General features: G+C 33.7%; 1 protein-coding gene across 1 annotated transcript; it reads left to right on the top strand.

Moving 5' to 3' along the window:
- Nucleotides 1-6,330: 6,330 nt before the first annotated feature.
- Nucleotides 6,331-11,287, top strand: LOC126891376 (piggyBac transposable element-derived protein 4-like). Its single transcript, XM_050660553.1, has 3 exons — nucleotides 6,331-6,793; nucleotides 6,846-7,399; nucleotides 11,000-11,287. The coding sequence occupies exons 1-3, from the start codon at nucleotides 6,640-6,642 to the stop codon at nucleotides 11,285-11,287; spliced, it is 996 nt and encodes a 331-aa protein (XP_050516510.1). The 5' UTR covers nucleotides 6,331-6,639.
- Nucleotides 11,288-12,070: the final 783 nt, after the last annotated feature.

Raw genomic sequence — 12,070 nt, 5'->3', positions numbered from 1 at the left:
TTTCAGAGCCGGAATTGTACCTCAAGTATTTCAAAAAGTTAGTAAGAGAGCATCTAAGCTTGACTTGATCAATAGCGTCTTGTGGTAGCTTTTCCAAAGCTCGATTGGGGTTGAATGGTGCAATGCCACATGCTTCAAAACCAGAAAGTAAATTTCTTTTTACAGCACTTTTCTCTCCGTCTGGATTTTTAGGTGGTACTTTATTCATGATTTCAAGTGTTTGCTTTAATAGCTTAGGAAATTGATTTTTCGGAATGCCAGAGGTTTTGGAATTTTGCATTTTCCATGATGTTAAAGTCTTCCTCCAGCTTTCTTTTAAGGGCCTGAAGAATGCGACATCCAATGGCTGGCAAATATTAGTAGAGTTGGCTGGTAAGCATGCAAATATTATATTATTTTCTTCACATTGTCTCAGAACATCTGGATTAAAATGAGATGCTAGGTTGTCCCCTATTAACACCTTTTTTCCATCGAGTCGCCTAGCATGTGGTAAGAAGCAAGTGACAAACCAATCATTGAATGTTGACATATCAATCCAACCATGGGAGGTTCGATTATATCGTGTCCCCAGTGAGCAACATGGCTGTTCGCAGCCTGGACTGCCCTTGGGACTATTTTCTGTCCAAGTATCCCATAAATTTTCCGCCTTGTATATGACGTAAGGTGGCAGAAGTATACCTGAGGCGGATCCACAAATCATTATCGATGTAGCAGATTTTGAATGGTTGCATATTTTTTCGGGATATTTAGTACCTCTTCGGTAGATGCGCAATTTTTTTCGGGGTCATCTGAGACGTTGGATTCGTCGTAATTAAAAATATTTTCAACTGGAACATTTTCAATCGTTTGTTGTAAATTGTCAAAGTATTTTTTTAATCAGGTCCGAAGATACTACTGCCCATCTTTTTTTAATATTAGTTGCTAATCTTTTACCAGCAATACCTCCGGGTCTCTTCAACAAGCTATTTACCCAGTCAATTCCAGGAATATTCTCCTTAGATCTAGATCAACTTCTACCAGTTTTGTCCAAAAAACTTTTGACGAACATTCTCAAATCCATTGCACTTGAGGAAATTCCCAATCTGCACACGTTAAAATGCTATTTATAATGGCTACTTCTTCATATGTGAATACAGATTGTCCACCTGTTTTGTTAATCTTCCTTTCATGGTACTTGTTATTTAAAGTTCCGTAGGACAATTTGTATTTTTTGCGGCTTTTCTTAGCGATAATCCATTGTCCAATACATCGTGCAACGCCTGATTAACTTGTTGTTCATTAAAATTGCCATATGTTCTACTGCCTAATTAGAGAGATTTTAGACCCTCTACTTTTTGACGTACGTTAAACGTAAAACGTTATACTTGTCATGAGCATTGAGAAATAAGTAAGGGATAACGTATTTACTTAAAATAGTTTTTAAAACCTTTCAGACACTTCGCAAACAGATAACCGTTAATTGACATTTGGCAAACGTAACCTATAAAACGACAGTTGTGAGCTGTAACTTATTTTATTGAATTATTTGCCATAATGGAAGAAAATAAGACGTCCACCAAAGAAAATTTATCACTTTAGGAATACAAAACATCCATCCTAATATCCTAAGTTTAACAAGACAATTCAGTCAAGTGTCAAAGAAATGGGTGTAATTTAGAATTAAACTACCAGTGTTGCCAAGCAGATTATATTCAATTATATAATATGTTTATTACCTGATAGTTTTTAAGAAAAACAAATTTTGATTACAATTTTATACATCGTTACTATATTTTTTATTCTAGATGTCTTTGGTTCACCTCATATGACTTATTTTTTCGTTTTTTATGATTTGGATATACGTCATTTGCCAATCTTACAAATACGTAATCCCTTAATAACGTTAACCTTATTTCTACCTAAATAAGGGGATACCTTATCCGCTAAAAAAGTAATACGTTATTTTTCTGTTACTGCGCATGAGCAGAATAACGTATAACGTTTAACGTTACTGAAATAAGGGGCTTAAAAACTCTCTATTGTCTTTTGTACGTTCTTCCCATTTTGATTGATATTCTTAAATCTGCAAAAATTATAAATTAATTTCTGGAACGTACGTAACGTGGGGTTAGATTGATCACTTGATCAATGTCTAGATCACTAATCTTGATCCAAGACATGAATAGTGCCACGCTCAGAAACAATTTTACATTGTTGCCGGTTGTATCTACATATATGTGATACAACGACAGATGATCAATGTCACCCAGGGAGAGCAATCTCACCCATTTTACGTATCCTAAAATCTCGAACTTTTTTCTAAAAGTGATAATAGTTGGTCGATTACCTTATCACAAAGTATTCCAAAAGAATGGGCTCTGGGAACTTCAGATAATGGATGGATGAGTTCTACAACATTTTACGAATACATCACCAATATATTTAATCCGTGGCTCATGAGAGGATATTAAAAAACCTATTATATTTTTTGTTGATGGGCATGTTTCTCATCTAACGTTGCATTTGTTTAACTTTTGTAAAGAAAATGAAATATAACTAGTAGCTTTGTATTCCAACTTAACTCACCTGCTACAACCTATGGATACATCAGTGTTTAGGCTCTCAAAATTAGCATACAAAAATGAAGTGCAATAGTGGAGAGTGGACAACGATGGCATTAAACTTCAGAAATATCATTTTGGGTATGTTTTTGAAAAGGCACTAAATCATATAAATGAGGAAATTATTCAGAACGGATTTAAATCTTCAGGATTATGCCCATTTAATATTGAAAATGTTCACTTTGAAAAAATTTGTGCAAAAAATGTTAGTGCCTATTCAACATTTTGTGGCACATCTGAGTCTGTTAATAGTAAATGTAAACAATATCTCCAAGCACTTAAGTATTTTGAAGGAAAGCTGGGAGAAGAAACTGTAAATAGGTTCCTGCTAATTTTAAACGAAAATCAGGATTGGAATGGTTTTATCCAGGATAAATGTATGTATTTATGTAATACTTTATAATCAATTGAAAAATCAAATTTCTTTATTGTTATATAATTGATCTTGCCCATTATTAAATAAATATCTTTTTAACATGTGGAAAGAATGGACAATGTAAACCCTACCAACCCTAAGTAAATGTAATACCATCAAAAACAATATTTCTATATTTCCAACTCACTGCACACCAGTAAAAAATTTCCAACCAAACATCTCTGGTACTCATCTTAGATACATTGTCTGGTACTGAGAAGAGATGTATTAATACTCCTGAATTGATTACCAAGATGGCCGCAAGTGAGAAGCAGCCTGAAAGTGCTCTCTGTGTAATTAAAGATCAAGATTTTGAAGAAAAGCCATTTAAATGTTGTAAAACATAAACTACTAAGAATTTAACACATTTATGTAAAGTGTGAAAATATTTTTCGTGTGTCCTGTGCAGTGAAAGTTAACCGTAAGTGTAAAAAAATTTGTGACACAAGGATAATTTGTTGTGAACCAAAGGATCAAATTAACATTGAAGAACTACAGGTAAATAAAATACTTCCTAATTTAAAAAAAGAAAACGAATTTTTAAAACAGAGAAGGGGATATGGGACTACTGATGAGGGCAAAAGACTCTTCCTGCACTCTCCGATTAAACTAGAGTATAATGCTGCTGCATTTTCAGGTTGCAAAGAAATTGAAAATGTTTATACATTTTTAATTCATTTACTCTTTTGTGGAGTACTTAAAAAACCTTTTCGTTGGAACTTTACCGCGCTGAGCAGATGAGACGTGAATTATTTAAAATTCCCTCATCTTAATGTTCGTCTCGGTACCCGTATGGCTTATAATTTTTGAAAGTCGCGGAGGTAGTAACCAAAGAGTTTCCATCTGTTGTCGATATAATGGTATGAGAACGATATTTATTGTCGTTTTCTGTACTACTAAATTGAGAACTTAGTTTTTATTAGTTTAAATCAAAATATAAACATTTAGATTGTTTCCTAACCTCAAATATATAGCTTCACACATGGCAAATGTTTAATTCTCTCAACTCCGTGGACCTCAACTCCATGGAGTTGAAAATTGTCCATGGAGTGTAGTGTTTATTCTAATAGCAAGTTATATTTAGGGTCTTAATAGCTTTAAACAAAAAAACTCTTTTTTTACAGCCATGTTAATCTATATGTACATTTTTTAAGGATTTTGAAAATTTACATAAAAAATTTAGCAGTAGAAACAAATTTTTATGCATAGGATAATATGTACCTATTCCGTTTCTTCATTTATTCAACAGATTTAATTTATAACACTCCCTTCAACTAGTCGAGTAGAATCAGGCAGAAGAACGGCAAGAGAAAATAGAAAAAATTGAGAAAAAAATTACAGTTAGCCGAGGAGGGATTTGAACAACAGGAGAGAAAATTAGCTTTATCCAAAAAATAAAATCAAAGATTAAAGTCAAAACTTTCAAGCACACCATCTCCAACAAAAAGGACACCAAGGCGAGATGTGCAAAAAATGTTGCGTAATACCAATCTTGATAATACGGTAAAAAAGAGACTTTATGAATGAAATAGTATGTCAGCAGGTCAAAGAAAAATTCCACACGGAAAAAATCAGAAAGCTATAGAGAAAATGGGCGACTTTGCTCTCAGGTAGCTTTATTGAGAAGTACAAGTGTACTAAATATGTTGATTACGCGACTTTGCTCTCAGGTAGCTTTATTGAGAAGTACAAGTGTACTAAATATGTTGATTACCTTACATCCTATCGGTCAACTAGCACTAAAGTTAAAAAACATAAAAACAGTTAACAAAGTGTAACAAAAATACAGTGGACCCTAATGAAACCTGCACTGGTTTAGCGGCTTCAGAACTTCGTGCAGTTATTATACAGAAAAAGGCCATCAATTATTTCTGCAGTTCTGCCTTTCTCGACAGAAGAAGTGTTAAGCGAATTGCACGAAAGTAAAAAAAAGGCAAACAATCTACTGATTTTCAATCTTCAAGAACCAAATTCAGCCACAGATGATATTAATCAAGTTAAATCTATTCTAATCACGATTTCAAACAATCTTATAAACTCAAATAATATCAAAATTTCTCGCTATGGAAATAGGAATAAGAATGGACATCGCCCTCTTAGAGTTAAATGATGACTTTGATAATATGCCTGTTATTATCGACAATACTCAAAATAAAGATTTCAGTAACTTAAACTTTAACACATAAACTTAAACTTTAACACTTAAACTTTAATATACTCCACTTAATAATACAAGGCAAGGTAGACGGAAGAAGAGGGCCAGGTCGAAGAAGAACGTCATGGCTTAAAAACCTGAGAGAATGGTATAACAGATCCTCTGCATCCCTTTTCCGAGCTGCCGTTAACAAAATTGCTATAGCCAATTTGATAGCCAACGTTCAATAATCGAGCACGACACATGAAGAAGGAGAAGGAACTTTAACAGTGACACAATCATTTTAGAGGACGAAAGATTACATGAAGTTAACCAACCAGAAACCACCAAAGAAATATGTACCAATGCAGTTAACTTTAATAGTACTGTAGAATATTTAGAAGATATTGAAGAATATAATCGTACTGACGAATGTTGTGATATAACTCCCATACTGTCTACTAGCGAGCAGCAAGTATTAGTAGACATGTTAGATATGAAAAATATGTCAGACATAAACAATTTTTTGAATGTACCAAATACCCCTGCCAGGAAAGGAGTTAGACAAACTGAAAGATCCAGCTTTGTCAAAAAAAGAGAAAAAACAGAAAATAGACAAAAAAGACTATTGAAATCTGCAGAACGGAAGGAAAAACAACAAAAAATCACAAATAAAAAAGAAAAGCCTATTAAAAACTGTATATTGAAAACAAAGACAATAATCAAAAAGCTGAAACATCAACAATGAAAGAAAAACATGTTAGAAATTTAAATCAGGCATTAGGTAATGACGACTTTTTTACAGAAATACCAAGAAACAATATTGTTCAGTATGATGGACTATGTTTTATACGCAATGAAAAAATCCAGAAACGTTTACTTGGTATCAAGGGCCAAGGATGCTCCAGAACATACCACATAAATGTTTAGAGAAACACAATATGTACAAAGATCATTTTTTGTGTAGAGATTATTTAAACAAGAAATAATTGTACCTAAGGAAATGAATAAGTAGTTGTCACTCTTAGGAAAAAAAGGTGCAAATACTGATAGGCAACCATTATTACATTGAGATTTCATAATTTATGAAGACCTGGCGACATCTAGATGCCACTAGCCGAGTTTGAAGTTTTTCTGTGCAATATTTCCAATATGGTGTTTTAACCCTTTCGGTGCGTAAAGCGCACATGCGCGCCCTCCTATTTCTTTGTAAAATGCGTATGGCGCACATGAGCGGCCTATGTATATGGTGATTTCCATATACATTTAAAATTGACTCAGTTTCAGGAGATCAAGGAAACTTTGTCCGCATTTTATTAAAGGTCACTTCTATTCATAGGTGGCGTCGCGGCTCGGTGAATCATGTGGTTAGGTTTGCAGAGCTATTCATAGGTGGCGTCGCAGATCAGTTACTCACATAGTTAGGTTTTCAAAGGTGTTGTCGTTTCAAACGGTTTAGTGTGATTATAAGTTTAATTATTTGTATAATAATGGCTGATTTAAATAAAGCTGGACCTTCAGGCGTAAAAAGACGTAAGACCGTGAAAGTGAGAAATGAAAAAAATCTGAGTGTTGAGGAATTGATGCAGTTTTTATATAATTCAGACTCAGATGAAGATTATGAAGACTCTGATGTAGATAACTGTAAGTAAATAAATGTAATAATAAACTTGTGGTCTGAAATTAATATTTTTAGTTGAAATTGAAAATGTTTCGGAAGACTCTTCTGGAAGTGATACTGAGGATGATGTACTACAGAACGAGTTAAATAATACCGTTGCAGATAATCCTGACGTACAGATTACAGACAATGAATGGACCGAAACAACTAGCGGTATGAAACAAATTCCATTTACAAAAAGAAGTGGATTGTTAGTCGATAGTCCTGGTGATAGTGCGTACGATTGGTTTAGGCTGTTGTTTGACGATGAACTTTTAAATATGATTGTCTTACAAACTAACAGTTATGCAGTTGAAGTTCTTTCTACCAGCAAAGGATGTGACCGTTCAAGGATTTCCCTATGGAAGGAATTAACAATATCGGAATTGCTAATATTTATTGGATTAACCTTCCATACAGGAACAATCCAATTGCCTAGCATACAAGACTACTGGAAGAAAAATAGATTATTTTCGACTTGTTTTTCTTCATACATGAGTAGAGACCGCTATTTGCTTATAATGCGATGCCTTCATTTTGCCGAAAATGTAAAAGAAAATGAACCAGTTCCAGTAGATCGACTATATAAGGTAAGAACCTTGCTAGATCATTTTAATAACAAAATGAAGACGGTATACTATCCAGGAAAGTATTTATCTCTAGACGAATCTATGATCTTGTGGAAAGGAAAACTGGTATTCAAGCAATATCTCCCTAAGAAACGACATAAGTATGGAGTAAAGCTTTATATGCTGACAGAAGCCGATTCAACAATTTTGGATATCCATATATATGCTGGTGCAGGTGATGCAACTGCTGGTAAGTCTCATACAGAAAGAGTGGTGCTACACCTAATGCGTAATTTTTTCGACCATGGACATTCGCTTCATATGGACAACTATTACAATAGTTATAACTTGGCCAAATTACTACTGGATAAAAATAGTTTTTGTACAGGCACTCTGAGAAAAGATAGGAAAGGCTGTCCAAAAAACGTCGTAGACGCAAAGTTAAAAAAAGGCCAGACCAAAAGTATGTACCTCAACAACGTAATGGTTGGAAAATGGCGAGACAAAAGAGATATCATTTACATTTCAACTGAATATAAAAATGAGATGGTAACCGTAAGAAATAGACGAGGGGATGAGAAAATTAAACCACTGCCAATCATTCAATATAATAAATATATGGGCGGAGTAGATCTTCAAGACCAAATGTCTTCTTATTATCCGCCGACACGCAAAACTTTACGTTGGTACAAAAAAATTGGCATACATTTGTTTCAGCTATATTTGCAAAATGCTCATAGATTGTATAATAAGTACCACGGAAATAACAAAATGTCATATTATAAGTTTCGATTGTCAATACTTGAAAAGTTATTAACAGAAAAATGTCAAGGAACAGCAGTTGTAACGGCATAAGTAGCAGTTACTTCGGGTGTAAACCACACACCTTCAAATTGAGTTACATAATGAACGTGGTAAAACTCTTAGAAAAAAATGTCGGACATGCAATAAAAATAAGATACGTAAGGATACTATTTATCATTGTCAAGAATGTCCCGATAAACCTGGCCTCTGCTTAGGCAAATGTTTCAGAGAATATCATGTATCAATATAGAAAGACATTAGGAAAAAATTAATATTTTGTATACTTTTATTTTACATTATATGTTATTTGTTTATTTTACATCCTGTTTGAATGAATAAAATTTTAGTTTAGATCAAAAAAGTCGATTTAATTTACTAAATACAAAAATTTGTATCAAGCGCACAAGTGCGTCCTCCGCATTTTTAAAAGAAATTCCTTGAAAACTGCGTACAGCGCACATGTGCGTCTTGCAAAAATTCAGAAGAAAAATTATAATAATCCGTTTTAACATATGTACAAAAAACAATTGTTGAAAAAATATCGCATTTAGTGTTAAAAAACTACTGCCGCACTGGTCAGCGATATGTATTTATTTGACGCAGCGAAAGGGTTAATGTTTGAGTGTATCTCACGTTTTAACTAATATTCTTAAATTTTCTCAGTGAAAGTGTTAAGAAAGGTAATTTTTAATTTTGGCTGTAATAAAATTTCTATAGTACTTTATAATACAGTTTCAAGTTAAAGCTTTTAATGCGCATTTTACAAAAACGTTAACAGGTCTTTGAAATTTTTTGAGGTTATTTTTTTGCTAAAACTAGGGAAGACATCTACTGATTATGACTATAATATGGTAAAAAATAGTTATGGTCATTTGGTGCCACATACTGATACTGAACCCCAAAGGTAATAAAGTACTAGCAAGCAGAGGGCAAAAAATGTATATCAACGAGTGAATTCAGATGAAAAAGAATGCTTAATAACTGTATTGGTTACAGCAAATGCATAAAGAAAAGTAGCACCTCCAATGGTGGTCTTTAAGTATGACAGGGTAGCGCCAGATATTTCGAATAGTGTTCCTGAAAGGTAGGGAATCGGTAAATTCGCCTCAGGATGGATAATGGTCCAAATTTTTATGAATATACTAGCTATAATACCCGACTTCGCCCGGGAGTTGATATGAGATTACGCGGTAGTTGCAATAAAAAAATAAACTATGACGTAATAGTAAAAAAATTTATTGAAAACATTCGCTCATTTTTTACACTATTTGCTTATAAACAACGTTTTTCATTTTATTGTCTGGAGTATATATATAGATTTTTCGGATTTCCTACCCTTGAGCAAGCTACATATAGCTGACCGTGAGAGAAGCAGGGTTCTTTGAGGTTAATGCCACAATATTTTAAAGTTTGTCCTTGCGCTTTGTTAATTGTAAAACTAAAAGCTAATTTAATTGGAAATGTAGTAAAGGCGCGAAATTTGAAAACTTAAATTTTTAAATATTTTCAGAATTAATAATTAATAATTTGAATAACTAAACTTATCTCGCTTCAACTCCAAAATAAAAGCTACTTAATGCTGTATAAATACACAAAATTTAATAACTTTATTATAGAAACAAATGTAATTTAAGACTTTGTTGAAATTGGAATTTCAAATTTCGCGTCATTGCTACACATGCTGTAATTGCCCGCAGCGCCATTCGAAACGCAACTCAAATAATCGTTGTTCTGAATGGAGTTCAACTACTCGACAACAGATGGCGCCACTACTTCACTTAATTTTCAAGTTGAGGAATTGGAAAAGCCCTTATATCTTTAAAAATACGCCCTTTAAGTTAAAACGGGAACTTACTTGTTCGAGGGGGGGATAAAGGGCTACGATAAAGTCCCTTTATCGTATCGGGAATCCTTTTTAAGTTTTATCGGCACACACATTTTATCAACTTAGTTTTATTATATATAATGATGATAATGATGTTAATACCGGAATATTTAAAAGTTTGGCGAAGGGGCAAAATTGGGAATATTTAAAAATTTGGTGGAGGAGCCAGGTCTAGGCTAGCCAAGCTTGCTAGGAAAAGCCCTTATATCTTTAAAAATACGCCCTTTAAGTTAAAACGGGAACTTACTTGTTCGAGGGGGGATAAAGGGCTATTGCACTATATAAGTCCCTTTATCGTATCGGGAATCCTTTTTAAGTTTTATCGGCACACACATTTTATCAACTTAGTTTTATTATATATAATGATATCACTAATCTATTTCACCCATGGTTAATTCGAGAAGATTGTTTTGCCAGTAATCCTTTTTATAAATGGTCACGTCTCCCATCTAACTTACCATACAAGATGAAAATGGTATAATTTTGATCGCATTATATGCGAATGCTACCCAACTCCTACAACCGATGGATGTCGCAGTATTTAAAACATTCAAGGAAGGGTGGAAGCAAAAGGTGAAACATTGGTGAAATGAATACCTCGCGAATCCAGTTTTACAGAAAAGAGACTTTTGTCATTTACTTGAGCAGGTCCTTCAAAAAAGGATTAATAAATAAATTTTGAGGAATGGATTTCGAAGATGTGGTCTTGTACCGTGGAATTTTGAAGCTATTCAATTTCCAAAAGAAGAAAAACTAATAACTTACCAATTCTTAAAGTTCACAATTCTGATAAAACTAAACAAGAATTCAAAGATGGCTTGGCCTTTTTAGAGAAACATCTTGACGCAAAGTTGATAACTGATTTTAAAGAAATCAATTATGAATGGACAGGAGAAAATAAATTTCTAGCACTTTTTGAATTTTACAGGAAGGTATTAAACACTTGTACAGAATTAAATAGGGAAAGCAGGGAAGAAAGTAACGTATCAGTAGTTTCCGATGCCCCTGCAGCAACATCACAAAATCCTGAATCTGAGGACCTCGAAACAGAAACCACTCCTTTAAGTGATATTTCTGTACATGAGCCGCAGCAAGGGCCTTCAAATATTAATCGGGTGTCTACAGTTGCCATTGCAGATCTATATACTCCAACCGACAAGCAGAATCAGACATGGTCAGACAACCCCAACTCCTCTCAAACAAGCATTGCATTGGCCTGAAATAGATGATACAGGAAATAAAATACGAAAGAAAGAGAAGATTCCATTTGTTGCATCATCTAAACAGCGGCAAGAATACCATTTAAGAAAAAAAAAAGGATAAATTGGAACTAGAAAGAACAAAAAGATTGAGAGCTGAACAAACAGCAAAGATGAAAGAAGAGAAAGAAAAAGCAAAACAGTTAAAACTGCAAGAAAAAGAAAATAAAATGGTTTTAAAGAGGACCAAAAAGAAGTGTCAAAAAGAATGGTCTGACTCTGAAACTGAGGAAGAGTGGGTCGAATCTGGTAGTAGTATAAATGATATAAGTGACTTTGAGGGGTACATGGAAAAAGAAACTATACTGGAAGAAAATGACGTTGACAGTGACTTGAACCAGTGGATATATAAGAGGGGAGATTTCATGTTAGTGCAATTTCCTGGGAAGAAGTTTCATAAATGGGACACTCAGAGCAACAGTGGCCTAACCCACAAATTAAGCATTTTTAGATTAATATATCAATAAAAGCAGCAACATTAAATCTTCGGATTAAGAAGGGTCTAAACAAACTACCTCTATATTTGGCTAAATGGCTCTACATAATTTGTAGCGCCATCCCATAAGTGCAATGTAAAGTTTGCATTTATCTAAAAACTTCGTTTTTGTGGTTAGGCCACTGTTGCTCTGAGCGCCTTAAATATGCGTGTATAATTCAGGACATTTTTTGAAAAAACTGACTTTGAAGTGGTTGCGATGAACTGTTGCAATGACCTAAAACATTCTTTGAATTGAATGAAAAATA

Source organism: Diabrotica virgifera, chromosome 9 (genome assembly GCF_917563875.1).
Source record: "Diabrotica virgifera virgifera chromosome 9, PGI_DIABVI_V3a".
Lineage (NCBI taxonomy): Eukaryota > Metazoa > Arthropoda > Insecta > Coleoptera > Chrysomelidae > Diabrotica > Diabrotica virgifera.
The sequence above is the reverse complement of the archived record's forward strand: the minus strand, read 5'-3'. Positions and strand labels throughout refer to the sequence as shown.